This window comes from Aotus nancymaae, unplaced genomic scaffold (assembly GCF_030222135.1).
Source record: "Aotus nancymaae isolate 86718 unplaced genomic scaffold, 86718_ANA_hifiasm-v0.15.2.pri h1tg000077l, whole genome shotgun sequence".
Taxonomy (NCBI): domain Eukaryota; kingdom Metazoa; phylum Chordata; class Mammalia; order Primates; family Aotidae; genus Aotus; species Aotus nancymaae.
In genome coordinates, this window is record NW_026988492.1 from 2429192 (window position 1) to 2447103 (window position 17912).

Genomic DNA, 17912 nt, shown 5'->3' on the forward strand with positions numbered 1-17912 from the left:
GAACTGTTACTAGGGGACCACGAGCCTTATTATTCTGCTGCAATGAAGGTAAATAGCCTAGAGAAGCGACACGTCAAACAGAAAGCGTCTGCAGAATGTGAACTGGTGGTTACAGGATAGCCACCAATGGACAAAATAGTTGTTTGGCTCACCTAGAATTTAAAAAGTAAAGTAAGTGAACATTTTAAATTTGGGAGAGAAAACTGTATTTCCATCTTCTCTTAAAGCAGCAGCACCAGGCCAGCATCCCTTCCTGGCAGTCTGCTAACTGCAGGCGTTATCTTCATAGTGCTCTCCATATACCTGCAGTACATTCTGAACTGTATATATATAAATTCTTGGGCCCTGCACTAGACTGACTCAGAATTTCTCAAGGCAAGCCTTGGCAATCAGTTATTTTTTAACAAGCTCTCTGGATGGTTCTCATATACACAGTGCGTATAGATGAGAACCGCTGTTGTGAAGTTTCTGTTCCCTCTCATCGTACCTAAGGAAGTGGTGGAGCTGGCATGCCTGTGGGGCACAGGTGCAGGGCAGGCTTCAGTGCTTCCCTGCAGATTGGCTCATGGCTGCATCTAGCATGAATGGGTATCTTCAGCCACATTCAAGAAGCACATGGTAGTATCCAGTCTGAAGATGTAGAAGCCTTATCCGCTGCGTGGCAGTCCCCGTGGTAATTATGGATGCTTCATATAATTCAGGACCACATTGTTCTGTGCATGCTAGGAACCTCTGTACTGTGTGATCTTAGGTACCCTTCCTTAAACCTGTCAGGAAAAACCAAAAACCAAAACCTACATCATTACTGAACCAAAAGCAAACCCTCTTCATTTAATTGAAACATGAAAGTAAGTTCCAGCTGGGTACAAAGCCATCGTATCGGGGAGGCTGAGTGTTGTTTTTGGACTAAAACTGTCTTATAGCTGTCTGTGTGGATGTTTTCCACAGAAAGTGTCTCTGTGTTCCTCTCAGCATCCCTGTGTAGATCCCACTCATGCGGACTATCTGTAAATTATCATTTCTGACTCTTCATTAAGGGTTTTATTGTCTCACCCATCTGATCAACTCAGATGGTATTTTTATTATATTTCTCACACAAAAATATAATGACCAATTTTAAGTTGGCCATGAACCTAAATATAAGTTGATTAGGATGTGTAGGGATGAGTCACTCTTGCTAATGAATATTTAAAATTTCCTTTAGCTTTCTTGGCAGAAGAGCTCACCAAGAACTTTAGAAGTCCAAATTTGAATTATTGGCTCGTTATAGACTGGCCTGAGAGACAGAACAGAGCAGTTGCGATGGTTTCGTGTCTCAAAGCCAGAACTTCACCTTCAGACTGCCAAGCGTTGTTCCCCAAGGGGGCTTGACGGTTTTCCAGTCTTTGGAAATCATCATCAATCATGAAAACCATCACAGCCTGTTTTCCAGCTTCAGCCATTAAAGTGGCTTTGCTAGTCTTAGACAAGTCAGCCCGCTTTCTCTACAGTACTGGGAGAGAAAGAGCAGAGGAAAAGAGGGTGAAACCCAAGGTCTGCCTAGCTGTCCGGGTCTGGAAATAAGGGCAGAAGTAACTTCCAGAACTTATCTTTTGCTGTGAAAAACACCAGTGTCACCAGAATTTAACACTGAGGATATGGGGTAAACTCCCTTTGTCGGGAAAACAAACTTTCAGTTAATCGCAAATAGTAGGAGGTCAGTTTTTATCAATGGTTTGGACTTCATGATCCTAATAATTGTGAGCTTAAAACTCTATATGCTGCATGAAAATGATATAATACTTCTGGTTAGATTTGTAAAATACTTTGTCAGCCAAGCCTCCTATAATCCTTCCATTAAAAGCAATGAAGTATGCCAGGAACAAAAAAGCACAGGTGGAAAAATGGCAGTGAGATTCAGGAATGCCCACCTTCCCATCTCTTTCGTCTTATGAAGGTAACCATCCTCATGCCCACACCACTGCAGTTTCACATAGAGTAAAGTCCCTCTTAGACTGGACAGTGCAACAATATAGGACATTGTATATATTTCTAAAGCCAGTGGGAATAACAACCTGCCTGTCGCAAAAGTACAGAGTGACATTTTGAAGCGACGTGAACTGAAGCCTTGTGTCATCAGGTGGCCCAATTTACAGACCTGTTCACCTTTATTGTTCCAAGCCAATCAGTTCAGATTCGTCAGAAGAAAAACAAAGGAAGATAAGCTTTTATTGACTGAGGAAATAATTGAATGTATTGACAAGATATTCTAGAAGCTCTAGTAAAATTGATAGATGAAGGTACAGGGACCCCTCCCAATATGTTAAACAATGAAAGGCTATTCCCTATCACCAGAAGATGTTAACATGATGGTCCTGTACGTGAACATGTTTGAGATTCTTAAACCTTTGGAATTCTTCAAAATATATGGAATTATATGTAGTCTTATGTCCATTTGAGAATTTTATGTACTCTACTGTGACAGAATTTCTTTTTCCAAGCTACCTCTCACAAATCACATCACCCAAGAGGGGTGCAGCCAGCAGAACTCTAGCACATACTGAGTAACCAGGGCAACATGCTTTTGTGAAGAGACCTGGTCTTCCTAAAAGCTTTGCAGCTTTCCATTCTGCTAGCAGCCTGGAGGGTATATATGATAAGGAGAGGATGTGGTTCTTGTCTTCTAGAAGTCTGACGTTTTATTGTAGAGACAGTAGATGCCTGATGGTCTTGAATCATTTTCCTGATGAAATGAGAGAGTTCCCTGACCCCCCACACAGGATATGAAACAGGGGTGTGTGGCTCATCTATTCAACTGCTGTGTGCACCCAAACCTCTTACGGGAGGGGGAGCACGCAGACAGGCAGGTACAGGATCTGGGGCTCCAGCCCCACGGTAGTGTTTAGCTGTGGTTGTCTGCAACTCCTGAAGCTCCCCTGGGTGTGGTACAGTGCTCTTTTAGCTCTGCCATCTGCAGATGGTTTAAGTGTTAACCAGCTCAGTGCCCCCTTGGTACCCAGACCCTTGTCTGGCATCTAGGAAGACTCAGATCACACATGGTCTTGAAAGATGGTGAATACGGGGATTTTATTGAGTGATGGAGGTGGCTCTCAGGGGGATGGATGGGAAGCTGGAAAGGGGATGGAGTGGGAAGATTATCTTCTCCTGGAGTTTGGCCATCCAGTGGCTCGATCCCCTCTCCAGTCATCCTCAGCCAAACTCCTCTTAATATTCAGACACTCCTTCTCATCTCTCTTTCTCTGCCATGCCATTCTGCCTCTCTCCTGCTCTTCTGTTTGTCTGCTCATAGAGCCTGGGGTTTGCAGTTTATATGTACAGGATAGGGGTTGCGTGGTGAGCCAAAAGGCAACTTTTGGGCACAAAAACAGGAATGCTGTTCTCATTTAGGGCTATGGGTTTCCAGGCTTTTGAGGGTGGGGTCTTTGCCGGGGAACCGCCCTCTCCTACCCAGTATTTACCTGTCTCCCGTCCATATCACTGATAGGATGAAACTTACTGCTTTAGTGAATGGCATAGACCAAAAGCACTGTGAGATTTATGATTGATTTAATGTTGGTCATCAATCTCTATTACTCTTGTGAAAATACTGTTTTTAAAATTTGTGTGATTTTATGAATAAAGAGCTTTGGAGGCTGATACGTGTTTTACAAAGTGATATGCATGGCTTAGTGAAATGAGGGTTGGACTAGGAGCCAGAAAATCTGGATTTTGGTCCCACTTTCCCACTGGCCAGCTGGGAGACTCCAAACAAACCACTTATCTTCTTTAAATGTCAGTTTCTACATTTGTAAGTGTGTGTGTAGGTGGGTGGGTGGGTGGGTGTATAAAATACTACCTTCTGCACTTATAAGGTCTTTGTGAGAATTAAAATTCAATGCTATACAAAAAGAAGGCAGTATTGTTGTTAACTAACTGGTTAAATCAAACTACCACTTGACCTTATTTCTAAAGTGCTTTTCATTTTTGCTGTGAGAATTGAATTTTATTTATAGACCTCTGATGACTCATAAATATGAACTTCATATTATGAAAATATTACTGTACATGTCCAGCTATATTTCATGGTGTCATCTCACTTGATTATTATAACTAAGTTATTTAGAGTAAAATCTCTACCCCATACATTAAAAAAACTTCAGCTTAGAAACATTAAGTACCTTAATCTAAGAAGGTGCAGAAGCTAGGACCAAACCCTGTTATTTCTGACTTTTAATGCAATGTCCTTTCCAAAAAAACTTCCCTGCCAACACCTTGCCAGATTACAGAAAGGAAATGAAGCTTTTAAAGAACAGTGCAAAAAAAAGAATATCTAAAAATACTGCTTACCTTCTTGAATATCTGTCTGAAATAACCTCAATAAGCCTTAATCCTAAAACCAAAATGAAAACACATTTTAAATGCCCACATATTGTTTTAAAAATTCACTTTCTCTTAGATGGCGTCATTTCACAGCAAGTTGCCATGTTTTGCTAGTAACTGCAGTCCACAGATAATATTTCTGAAGGGTATTCACTGCTGCCTCATCTCTCTTTCAGTAACAGATCAACTCCTAGCAACCATGACCGGATACAGCGTCTGAGGCAAGAATTTCAACAAGCAAAGCAGGACGAAGATGTAGAAGATCGTCGACGGACTTACAGCTTTGAGCAACCCTGGGTAAGTATTTGGTTCTTCAGCACAGTGGATGGTCCTGCAACTTCCCTGCAGCAAAGGCCACTAAGCCATGACCTCAGTGCTCTCTGAAAAGAGACAAGATGGAGCCAAATTCCTTTGACCTTTAACATATTGACCTTTTCCTCATTTCCATCTGGGTTTTATCATTGCTAATTTAATTTTATATCTTGTTCCACCATCTGTCTATTGCATAATAGGTTTCATTAGCCTTATGACAAGACAGCAAAAGTATTCTTACTCTCAATTAAATATTTTTTTAAATTTAGTGACTATTTTTCTGTAGATACGTATTTATCAGAATCCGAGCCAAAATTAATTTGTTCAGCACTTCTCCGTTGTGCCTGTAATGTACAAAGTACAGTGTTTAGTAATTCTTTTTTTCTTTTTTTTTAAAGAGATGAAGTCTCACTTTGTCACACAGGCTGGAGTGCAGTGGTGCAATCATAGCTCACTGCAGCCTCGAATTCCGAGGCTTAGGCAAGCCTCCCACCTCAACCACTCGAATAGCTGGACTATAGGCAAATGCCACCACACCTGGCTAAGTGCTAAATTTTTTGTAGAGACCGGGTCTCACTGTGTTGCCCAGGCTGGTCTCGAACTCCCAGGCTCAAGTGATCCTCATTCCTCAGCCTCCCAAAGTGTCAGGATTACAGGTGTGAGCCACTGCACCAGGTCTAATAATCCTTGAGTCTTTAATCTCTTGCATCCCCTTTGTGTATTTGTTGAATCCATCTCATTGCACTTCATCCTCCACGTAGCCACCAGAATGATCTTTCTAGAAAATACTTTGAATAGCTTTCTCAATGCCAGACCTGTGTTCTGACCTTGTGTTTCACCCTAAAGATGATAGCACTTCTAGGAGTGGAGGTGTTGGGGCAGATTTTTTGAGATGACGGGGAGTTTAAAGAATCTCTTTGAGAGACTTGAGAGTCAGTCTGTTAGAAGGGAATAAAAAAGCTGCTTAAGGTAGGAAACTCAAACATGGGGTATTAGGAAGTCCAGTTAACATGGTAAATTGACCTAACCAGCAATGCTAGAGGACTGGGGATAGAAGGAATAAACCTGTAGATTAATTCTGTGATGGGGGTTGGAAGATAGACATGGCAGAAAGCCAAGACAGGTGTCAGAGTCCTTGCAAGGACACTTGGGAAGCATTGTATGTTCCAGGCGGGGTGGCAAGTATAGCTCAAGGAAGGATTAGCCTCACAGCCTAGCAGTGTGCAAGAGGGCCCAGGATCTAGGGGTTCGTGGTCAAAACAGTGTATTTTTTGGAGTCTAAGATCTTGGAAGTAGAGGTGGTAGTTCAGACGATGCTGAGGTCTAAGGCATTCCACCTTTGCATATGAGTCACAGAAGCAGAGCGGAGATTAGTGTCCATAAAGTTGACGAGTTTAGTTCAGACAAAATGTTGGGAATATAATTTACTAGATATTTGGAAGAGTAGCGCAGAAGCAAGAATGGTGTTATAAAAGGCTGGAGCCCAGGCGTGTTGGCTCATACCTGTCACCCCAACACCTGTCACCCCAACACTTTGGGAGGCCAAGGCGAGAGCATTGCTTGAGCCCAGGAGTTTGAGACCAGCCTGGGCAACAACATAGGGAGACCCATCTCTACAAAAAAAAAAAAAAAAAAAAAAAACTTTTTAATTATCCGGATGTGGTGGCACACACCTGTGGTCCCAGCTACTCAGGAGGCTGAGCTGGGAAGATTGCTCGAACCCGGGAGGTTGGGGCTGCAATGAGACCCTGTCTCAAAAAAAGAAAAAAAAAAGGGGCTTGAAATTAAAAAAACAAACCAGAAAACCCAACATTTTATACATTTTATTTGAGGCAGGGTAAACCACCCAGCTGATGTGGAACTGAGGGATTGGTTATGTTGAAGGCATGGAGAGATTAAAGGTAGAAATGTAGGAAGAGTCAATGCTAGATTGAAAGTTTGAAGAGAAATAGTGCTAGGAAAGAACACTGGCCCAGTAGCCAGGTGGCCCAGCTCTCAGCCTCAGTTTTCTTATCTCTAAACCAAGATGCGAATAAATGATTGCAGGCCAGGCACGATGGCTTACGCCTGTAATCCCAGCTTTGGGAGGCCAAGGCGGGTGAATCACTTGAGGCCAGGAGTTCAAGATCAGCCTGGGCAACATGATGAAGCCCCAGCTCTTCAAAAAGTATAAACTTGTGGTATTCAAGGGTCAACTGTAGTTTGAAGGGCTTAGTTCAGGTGAGGAAGATGGGGCCTTTAAACAGGCAACTGGCAATATGGGATCAGCATCCAGGTGTACAAGCACCTCATGAAATCACGTCTTGCCTAACAGCTTTGGGAGGTTATAGAACAAGTTCCCTACCTCTAATATCTAAAAAATCTCTAATTGTCTTCTGCAACAATATTACTGTTAATGGCATTTTCTGAGGTATATAGTTCCTTTTCCTAGATGAGTAAATTGAGTCATTCCCATGTGGCAACATGCAGAATTATGTTAATCTGCTTATATTGTTTGGAATGATTGACTCAATCCATTCCTACTAGGTTTCTTGAAGCAGGATTCTTTTGTGATGTGTGATAAATACATTCTTAATTGTGTATATTTACACAAAGGGGCTGAAAAGAGTAATAAGCATGGTTTTAAGCTTAAGGAGAAAAAGTCAGCAACTAAATATGGAAATAGTTATTGCACATGCACACAGTTCCAACCTGGCACAACCCCACGTGAGCTCATCATTCTCCATACCATGCCATAAGGAGCAGTGTTCGCCATTTGACTTTGCCTGGGAATGTGGATTCCAAACCAGCATCTTGGCATTTACTCTTTAACTAATTGTTCAATTAGTCAAATTCATTGAGTTCTTACTATGTCCCAGGTGTTGTGGTTGGTACAGGAGAACAAAGATCGAAAAGAAAAAATGCCCTCAGAACTCTCCAACAGAACTGATAAAAAATAAAGGAATACTTGGAACCATACAGCAGAGGTAGGCTAGGGACGTGTGTGGGGTGCTGAAAACCACAGAGCGGTGAGGACCACATGAGTGTGGGGTGGTCAGGAAAGGCTTGAAAGAACCCCTCTTTGAAGTCGAAATATATTTTAAATATATAACAGAAATAGACGTGTCTTTGAGAACTCAGATTGATGAGTTTATTTCTGGTTTCTGACGTTATATCCACATGCAAGACCTCCAGGTTTGTTTGAGGCTAAATGCATGTTTCCTACTTAGTTCTAGACATTTTTCACTGGGAAATGTGAAAATGATTTGAAATTTATTTTGGTCTCTTTAAAATATTTTAACTTTGAATGGGAACAGTGAGTAGGCTGGAGTGCATTTCTGTGTTGTCTACTTCATATGAATAGTCATGTTAGGGAAAATGTTTGAGGAAATCTTGTACATCTGGAAACCCAACTACTGAAGGTCATGGGCCAAGTTATTGTATATCAAAATGCCACAGCCACTTCAGACAGACATCTTCTAGTATTAGCATTTCCTGTAATGAGTGAGCAGGGAATTATTTGGATGACAGGCTGATTACCTTAGAAATGGAATAATTTTCTAAATTATGGGTCACAAGTTGACCTTTTCTTTTCTTTTTATTATTTTTTTTCATTTTCAAACAACTGAGATCTTGCTCCATTTTACTGATCACGTAAATGAACTTAAAGTGACTATAATTCTACTTAGCGTATTCATTTTCATATCAATTCTTATGGTTACCTTAGGAAGAGCTGCTCAGTTGTCTAAAATGTAGCTTGGTCTATGGTTTTAATTATCTGTTTTACAAAATGAGCTTTATGCATCTTGGAATCCTTTTCTTCTCTTCCTTTATGTATTCTGACCTTGAACGGTCACTGTGTTTGGAAGAGATAGGAGCGTGATCTCATTCATTGGAATGATTTGTAATCAGTTTAGTTTTAAGGAACCACAAACTCACCTTCAAGCTGTGTGTACAACTGAGCCCATATTAGTTGAAATTGTCATGCTTGTTGGAAATGCCCACACACAAAGTGCAGCCAGGTGTGTCATATAGAAAAATATGTAAACCAATTACTTTACATACAGCCGAGGATGCTGCAGAAAATTCATCCAAGTAGCCCTTTCAATCCAGCTATTTTGAAATGTTCTCTATAAACTCTAGCAGTACGGAATGCACCTGTTCCTGGCCCTTTGTTCAAAATAATTTCTGGGCCCGAGGAAGCTGATTTGTGGCACAAAAGGTCTTTAGATGAGCAGAGGTCCAGAAAATTTTCTTAGCTCCATAATTGAAGTGAATTCTCTCCCAAGTTGAGCAAGAGAAGAAGAAAAAGCAACTTCTTCCTCACTTAGTGCCAGGTGCAACATAAATAAAGCAGCAAGTTGCTTTAAATCTTTCTTAAGATAATGGAACAATAGGGGAGGTTAGGGTTATTATTACAGAGCTCCGATATGGACAGGACTTAGTGTTGCTTTTAAAAGAACTAAATTGCAGGCTGCAGACATAAGTACCGTATGCCGTAAAAACTTTGCAGATACCTGAGTGTTGCCCACAAGGAGACTTGCTGGCTGAGACGATTGATAGATGGGATAATGGAGCCTTTAATAATAGCTGTATTGCTAAATCCTTTCCATCCCAGGTTGGGAGTGACCGAAAGTAGTTTAGTCCTTCAGGTAGAAAATTGATACTCTGCAATGTGGATATCCTCTTCTCCCTCAAGCCTGCTTGTTTCCTAGCTGTCCGTCTTTCAATGAATAACAAAATCTGTCCTTTTCTCCCTTTTCCTGTTTTAGACTTTAATAGCTCTCCCTTCCCTCTTAGGATTCTGCCTGCTTTAATTGGCAAGACAATCACAGCACACGGCCACTCTGCACCACTAGATTGCTTCCCTGTACCTAGGGAATTTCAGAAAATGGTGGTTTTCCTTTTGTTTCCATCTTTTTTAAGACTTAAAAAGTATCTGCTGTCATTTTCTCATAGCAGCCTCCATGCCTTGACTCAAAAAATGCTGCCTTAGTTGGCAGCCTTGAAATGAGCATGACCCTAGCTCTAGGTGGGTGGAAATCACCTCCCATAGAAATAGACCTGCAGAAAGCCATCCACAGAGGGGGGCCCTTCACACATGGAGAGAGCCTCTGCACTGCTCCAAAGTCAATACTTTCTTTTGCCCTGTGACCTGTCCCTCAGCCAAAGCCTCTGTGACCCACGGCAACGCTATGCTCAGAAACCTTGGGCGGCGGGAACTCCTGAAGCTCTATTGGTTGCCATTAGCCCAGATACTGAAGTGCCTGGCTTGTTTTGTAGAGCAGCCTTTTTGTTTTCAGTGTTACTATTGCTTAAGATGGGGGCAGGGATAAGAGTCCAAGCACTGGTGGGAAAGATGAGGTGAAGACAAATACAACTAAGACCAAAACATTCATTTCTAAAGCATTCATGAGGGAAATGGGTATGCTTTGCAGTCTTTGCAGCCATTACTTACATCCTTAGTAGCAATTAAGCGTTTCAACATTCAAGATGCACGAGAGTTCAGTCAATAGTTATATAGTGATGGCATGTGCGCGTGGGTGCGGAAGCCTGGGAAGGCAGGATGGAGAGACAGGAGTTAATTTTGTTTTGATTAAAAGTTGTACATAAGTCTACTGTAGAAAATAATTCCTAATATTAGCACTGGCCACTTTTCAACAGTCAGCAGTTGACACTCTTTACATGATTTAATGGCATGAAAATGATTTCTGCCCCCTACCAAATCTTTAAATTGCTACTCTTATCAGAGTACAGAATTCCTGTTAGGGTCACAGTATCTTGGAATTGCTAAAATAAGGATTCTGAATCTCAAAGGAATGCTGTTGGTCTTTTGTCATCAGCATCATTCTCACCATCGTCTTCATCACAGATTTTCATCCACAGTGTTTGAATGTTTTGTATTTTATTTTTTGTCTTCTATGTGTGCCCTTGGACATGTGAAATTGTGCATATTTTTATTATTCATAATTTAAGGAGAAAATGTCAATGATCCTTTATAAAAATATTATAGATATATGTATGGGTCTATACACACACATGCACACCCACACATGCTTGCATGCTATTTTTCTTATCTATAGGAAGAAAAATTATAGAGTATTTGAAATCATTGAATATTCTATGTCAATGTTAATATAGCAATAATGATTTTGTTTCATAAGTGGCAGCATACTTCGATATTAAGCTGTCAAAGTCTTAAAATATTACCTAGTTCTAATTAGTACTGAAACTTTGTACTGTGGATATTCATTTTTGTTCTTTATTAACTGTCTATTAAACAATTTATGTTTTCATTTTTTTCTATTTTTATTTTGAAGCAATGATTTTATTTAATTGAGAGACATGCTTAATGACTTAATTCATAAAACACCGTATGAGACCATCACAAGCATGTAATCCCCAGCACTTTGGGAGGCGAAGGTGGGAGGCTCACTTGAGATCAGCAGTTCAAGACCAGCCTGGGCAACATAGCAAGACCCTATCTCTATAAAAATTAAAAAGAAAAATTAAGCAGGCATGGTGGTGCAGCCCAGGACTTTGAGGCAGCAGTAACCTATGATTGCACCACTATACTCCAGCCTGGGCAACAGAGCAAGGCTCTGACTTGAAAATAAAAACCAAAAATGTAAAACACAAAAACAAAACACTGTGGAAAATATTTGTTATATTTTACAATGCTAAGTGATACCAATGTTGTACAGCTTCCTCAAGCTTGAAGTATGATCCCTTTATAATCTATGAGAAGGACAAGTACTTTCTAGTCCACTTACAAAAACAACATACATATTTGTCACTTGTGGTTTTAAACATAAGCCATGAAGAAATTCACATATCGTGGCTCTCCAGCGTCCCGTGTAATATATACCATGTGTTTATTTCCATCTTACAATCTCTATTGTTATTGTGGCCCTGGCAGCTGTGGTTGTATTTTTATTTAAAAGGTCATTGCTTGTAACCAGTTTCATCACAGGGTTATTTATAATTTGCACTGTTAAAACAGAGCTTCACCTTGTTTTCTGGTGAATCTCCAGAGCTATTACAATTATGCCTATGCAGGTATTTCCCTATACGGTGTTACTTTGTCACTGCACTTGTTGACAATATTTTATTTGAAAACATGCACTTCTCTGTGAGGTTACAAATCACCTGTTTTCTTCATTTCATGTTTGTGCTTGGACTCAGATACATTGTTTTGTTCCTGCCACAGGGATCGAAGCCACAGTGTGTACAATTCAAGATTGCCATTGTAATACTGTTCATCCAATTTTTGTTTTTAAGAGATCTTCATTGAAATTGTGAATTAGAAGGGTGATTTTTTATTCAGGCCACATGTCAAACTTGCCGGGATGAACTTATTTAGTTGTTGGTCCAGGCTGGTCATGTATGCAATCTTCCTTGAAATATGTGGCCCATGAAAGTTTTATTTTAAAGATAAGAGTGATTCTCTTTGTAACCTACCTTTTTGCAAGCTCTGGAAAGAGAAATGGAGTAAAATATTAATGGTGAGGCCAATGTTTATGTTTCTTCTTGGTGAGCATGATAGTATGAAATATGTCAGTTTGCTGATCCCAAACTCATTCGCGCCTTTTAAGTTTTCAGACCCCATATGCTGGTAATGTCATTATTGGAATGTATCCAGATCCAACTAGATACTTGTAGCTGATAAAGTTTGACATGAACAGTGTCAGAAAACGCACAGCGGAGGAAACAAAAATCCTTCAACTGGTTTTTTCTGTCAGCATCACATTTTCAAGCCTGTGGGAGAAACAACTTAAAAATACACCTGAAATTTCTACACGACCTTGCAATTTGCCTTCGCATGTCCACAAGCAGCATGTCCCAGAATGGCAGGAGCTTAAAAAGCTGGTTACGAAATCCTGCTACAGAATGCCAGACCTTTCAAGACTGTTTGACACATGCACGTAGCTTACCCTGAGTGCAAAAGAAAAGGAAAACACAGTTCTTTTGAGAGCATAAAGGAAATGGTGTCGTGTTTTCTTGACTTGTTTTCTGTCTGTCCAGTGGTTTATCTCAAGCTTCCCATTGCTCACTGTCACAAGAAAACAGCCCAGTTTCCTTTTTGGCCAGCCTCATCAAGCGTAATGGAAGAAAATGTCTCTTTTAATGCAGTTGATGAACAATTGTTTGCATAAGCAGAACTCACTCAGTGAAGTGTTTTTCTTGCTGAAGGCCTCACTGATGTGTTATTTGAATGGTGTTGTGAAGCAGGTCTCTGAACACACATTTGTTCCAGTGAGTGTGGTTATAAACATCCCCTAGTAGAGACTGGGGTATTGTAAAGCCTAATCTCCTCACACATTATTTTTGTATTGGGATATTTTTAATATGCTCACTAACGAAGCCCATATGCTTTGAAATGTTTGTCCTGCATAGTGCTTCATGACTGCTTACCAACAAGTTGGGTTGTGCTGGCTTTGCAGAAGGAGAACAATAGATGATGCCTGATTTCTTTCTGTCCTGGCCAAAGCCAATCATAGGAGCCCGTCTTTTGGTAGCAAGTCTGCCTGTTATTTGACAGCTTGCCAAATGAATGCTAAGACTGTTGTTTTAGAAAGTCATTATCAGGTCAAATTCTACCATTAGCTTTCAATTCTAAAAGAAAACCAATAACTTGTTTCTAACAGACACTCCTCACTCAGACTATGCCTGTTGCACAACATTGCATAACACGGAGCGGGGACTGAGGGTGGCAAGTACGGAAAGGGATCACTTGTGGGCCCCACCGCTGGTGCTGTGACAGACCACTGGGACGTTTCGTAAATGTAGAGGCATCACTGTCTATTTTGAGCACAGATACTTTTATTTCAAAAGGCCAGATCTAGAAGGTAAGCTAACCATTGTCAGTGAGAAGTTGAAGTATCCCAGAAACCTGATCTATACAGTGCAGTATACATGTTCAGCAACCTGACTCCGGTGAGAAGCACCAATCACCAGATGACCTGCTGACCAAAGTATTTTTTTCCTTTTCTTTTCGTTTTTCCTTTTTAGACAGGATTTTATACCATTACCCAGGTTAGAGTGTGCAGAGGCATGATCATGGCTCGCTGAAGTGGTCCTCCTGTCTCAGCTTCCCAAGTAGCTGGGATCACAGGCATATGCCACTGTGCCTGACTCATTTTAAAATTTTTTTGTAGAGACAGGGTGTCACTGTGGTGCCCAGGCTGGTCTTGAACTCCGGAAACGGAGTGCTAACCAAAGTATTTAGTTAGGAGGACTGAAGCTCTCTCTACAGGGTATAATTAACCTAGGTAAATTGGCATTTCCTAATAACTAAGGTAAAATGCATTGCCTAATAACCAATTTAAGTAGAAATTAGCTTTTGGGTTTGTCCTTTTGATAGGCATTTCTGTTCCCTGTTTGGCTGCCATCTGTGGACTGCAGGAGACCTGTTAGTGCCTAGTTTCAACTAATCTTGGCTTAAAATTTCACTGTCATCCTGTAGCAAAAGAGGAATCAGCTATACTGTATCCTGCTGTGAAACTAAAATATATACCTACCCCCCAGAATTCACCAGCATGGCCAACTTGCGAGTGTGCACTCCTGGACTTTCCCACTTTTGAGAGTTGTAGCAAATTTTTATTTTTTAATTTGTTTGGCATTAACATCTTCTAGATTTTTTGAACAGCCTCACTCTCATTGTATCTGCTCTGTGTATGAGAAAGGTAAATGATGTCTTATGTCAGTATTTACCAAGCCTCATTAAAAAGACTAGATGCTGGGTATAGTGGCTTATACCTGTAATCTCAGCACTTTGGGAGGCTGAGGCAGGAGGATTGCTTGAGGCCAGGACGACATAGGGAGACCCCATCTCTACCAAAAATAAAAATAAAAATTAGCCAGACATGGTGGCTTACGCCTGTAGTTACTTGGGAGACTGAGGTGGGAGGATCACTTGAACCCAGGAGTTCAAGGCTGCAGTGAGCCATGATTGCGCTACTGTACTCCTGTTTGAGTGGCAGAGTGAGATCCCATCTCTAAAAGCAAAAAAAAAAAAAAAAACTAGAAAGTTTTTGATCTCTTTCATTCAAACCACATGCCAAAGCCAAAATCACAGTTTAAGACAAGTGAGTGAGTGTGGGCTCAAAAAAGCAATTATACGTATGCCCCTTTTCTCAAAGAATCTTGATTTCGTAAAACAAAAAATTCACAGAATTTTCAAAATGTTTCTAAGTCAATTCATAAGAATGGAAATGGAGTCAAGCAGTTGTGTGATCTGTGCAGATCTTTCTGGGTAATGATGCGCTTGTGTGTTCCTCTTCCAGCCGAACGCACGGCCGGCGGCGCAGAGCGGGCGGCACTCGGTGTCCGTGGAGGTGCAGATGCAGCGGCAGCGGCAGGAGGAGCGCGAGAGCTCCCAGCAGGCCCAGCGCCAGTACAGCTCTCTGCCCCGGTAAGAGGACACCTGCGTGGCCGAGGTTCCAGATCCGCCCGGCCCTGAGGAACGTGCTCCTTCCCAAATCGCACGGGCCTCTCCAGCTCGCCCCTGGTAGCAACAGAGGAACCAATACATGGCTGGTGGCCACAGTGGCTCAGCGTGGGGGGCTGCCTGACTGTGAGGCCGGGGGAAATGTCACCTGCAGGAGATGCCAGTATTTTCGCCCACAAGCTCCTACTGGCTCCTTAGCATTGGTTCTCCTGCTCCCGGTGTGGACAAGACAGAATCTTCATCTGAAAAATGGGCAGATAACCCTTATTTTGCTTAGCACACAGGGCAGTTAGCTCCGTGAAAGGATCGGAGTCAGTGCAGCAGACACCATGGTTGTGTGGGATCCGCGGTCCCACACCTCAGTCTCCTACTGTCCCGTCACCCCAGCCGTCAGCCATGTTTAACTTTAGAGGGTCTCAGGAATGCTGAGCTTGTTAGCTGGGAACCAAGCAAGAAACCCTTACCTGCCCCGCTCTCCAGGGGAGACGCCTTGGCCCAGGTGTTCTCTGACAAAGGCCTGCAAGGCTGTCAGGTGACTGAGTGCCAATACATTGAAATAATAGTCATTTTTCCATCAAAGTATTTCTTCCAGGCATAGTAAAGAATAAATCTTTTGGAAAACATTCAGCTTTTTAAACTTCCCCAAACAACTGACTCCTGTAGTCATAATTCTTATAGGCATTTGTTGCTGTATTTCAAAACCAGGTGACAAAGATGTTTTAAGTGGGAAAAGGTTCATTTGCTGTGTTGCTATCAGGTAGGCTTTTGAATTTGAGCAAAACAGTTTTGGGGAGTTAGGAGACAAATGCTTATCCTGACTGACTAAAGTGATCTTGACCAATTTCTAATAAAGTTTGAGTCCTGGCCGGGCATGCCACCTGTAATCCCAGCACTTTGGGAGGCTGAGGCAGGCAGATCGCTTGAGCCCAGGAGTTCAAGACCACCCTTGGCAACATGGCAAAACACTTTTTCCAAAAGGATACAGAAAGTAGCCGGGTGTGGTGGCACGTGCCTGTAGCCCCAGCTCCTGGGGAGGCTGAAATGGGAGGATTGCTTGATCCTAGGAAGTGGAGGTTACAGTGAGCTGAGATCACACCACTGCACTCCAGCCTGGGTGACAGAGCAAGACCCTGTCTCTAAAAGATGAATTTCTTTATATGTTAAATAATCACTATAACAACCATCTGGGACTTCACCACGTGAACACAGGTCAGCCAAGGGGACACAGATGTGAATGAGTCTTCAAGGGGATGAGTGCCATCTATTGTAGCAATTTATTCATTCAGTTGTCCTTTTTCAATCCATAAGGCTATGTATAACTCCTTTGAGTATTAAATTATTTTCTCCTTTAAAGAGGAGAATTGCCAGGCCCTTTAGCCTGCTCTAGGTAAGAGTCATTAAAGTTTAGGTCTTTATAGGACCTTTGAGATAATCTTATCTTACAAGGAAACAGCTCAGAGTGAGCAAATTTCCCCTAGCTCACACAGCTAGTAAGTCATTTTGCCAGCATTCAAACCCGAACCTGCCCATGCCCTAAACCATGATTTTATAAGGCCCGTTGCTATCAAGGGCTTCTGTTTCCAAATTTTTTGAGACAGAATGTTGGTCTGTTGCCCAGGCTGGAGTGCAGTGGCGTGACTTTGGCTCACTGCAACCTCTGCCTCCCAGACTCAAGCAATTCTTGTGCCTCAGCCTCCCAAGTAGCTGGGATTACAGGCATGCACCACCTCGCCTGGCTATTTTTTATATTTTTAGTAGAGGTGGGGTTTCGCCATGTTGTCCAGGCTGGTTTCAAACTCCTGGCCTCAAGTGATCTGCCCACCTCGGCCTCCCAAAGTGCTGGGATTACAGGCATGAGCCACCATGCCTGGCCCCAAATTTGGGATATTAACAGGTGTAAAGTTCCTGTCAGTGCTCGCCTACCCGCAGCATTTAAAAGGAGGTCACTGTGTGAATCAACCCAGTGAATCGAATGCCTAAGCACTTGAAGAATTAGACATCAAGATTCGTCTGTGTAAACTGCTTCCTCCCCTCACCCAGCCTTCGTGGCTGCATTCCAGTGGAAGGGTAAGCTGACAGTGTGGACGAATTGGCCCCCCTGGCACGGCCCTGCCTGTACAACCACACGGGTGGGCCAGGGCACTTCATAGCCGCGTGGATGGTGTTGTCAGGGCAGGGGCTGTGCTCTTATTTTTATTGGCCAGTTGTTTGGCTTCATATATTTTGGCCGTGCCTGAGAGTGTCTCTAAGGAATGAAGGAGAAACATAACAAAGTGTGTATAATGAGCGCAGTGGCGTGAGAGCTGCAGAGGGCTGAGAAAGGGAGGTCGGAGAGATGGGGGGCGGGCCTGGAAGGCAGGGCATTTGGGAGGGAGAAGGGGCACGTGGGTCCCAGTCCTCAGAAGAGGCAAAAAGAGAGAGGCAGGTGCCGCCGCTGAATGTCTCCTGGTTGCATTCAAAGTAGTTCATGCATTCCCAGCCGAGCCTTTCGTCCTCGCCTTCCCATTCCTCTCCCTTCTTTACTCCCAGCCCCGCCATCTCTTCCCTTCTCTGCTTCTCCCTGCGGAAGCGCCTGGTGGAGGTGTCTATATTTACACACAGAGGAGGGTGCAGCCGCTACCGCTAGTGCCTCCGCTGTTATTTAGTGTTGCCCTAAATAACTACAGCTTTCCCTCTGGGTTATTTGTACCTCCCTATTTTTAGTCATTTTATCCTATTTAGATATGAGAAAAGCAGACATCCTCAAATTAAAGAGTTATGTAAAGTTTGGGCAGCAGAGGCTGGTAGGCTTCTCCAGCATCTTTTTGCCTTC

The 17912-nt window shown here is 42.4% G+C and overlaps 1 protein-coding gene across 18 annotated transcripts in view; it reads left to right on the forward strand.

Annotated features, from left to right (window-relative positions):
- PARD3 (par-3 family cell polarity regulator) overlaps positions 1-17912 on the forward strand; it is a 704358-nt gene that overhangs the window by 679676 nt on the left and 6770 nt on the right. For all 18 annotated transcript variants that reach the window (XM_021665196.2, XM_021665212.2, XM_021665198.2 and 15 more), the window contains 2 exons: positions 4536-4656; positions 14937-15064. In XM_021665196.2, coding sequence (XP_021520871.2) covers positions 4536-4656; positions 14937-15064 — 249 coding nt within the window. The remainder of the gene's footprint in view (positions 1-4535; positions 4657-14936; positions 15065-17912) is intronic.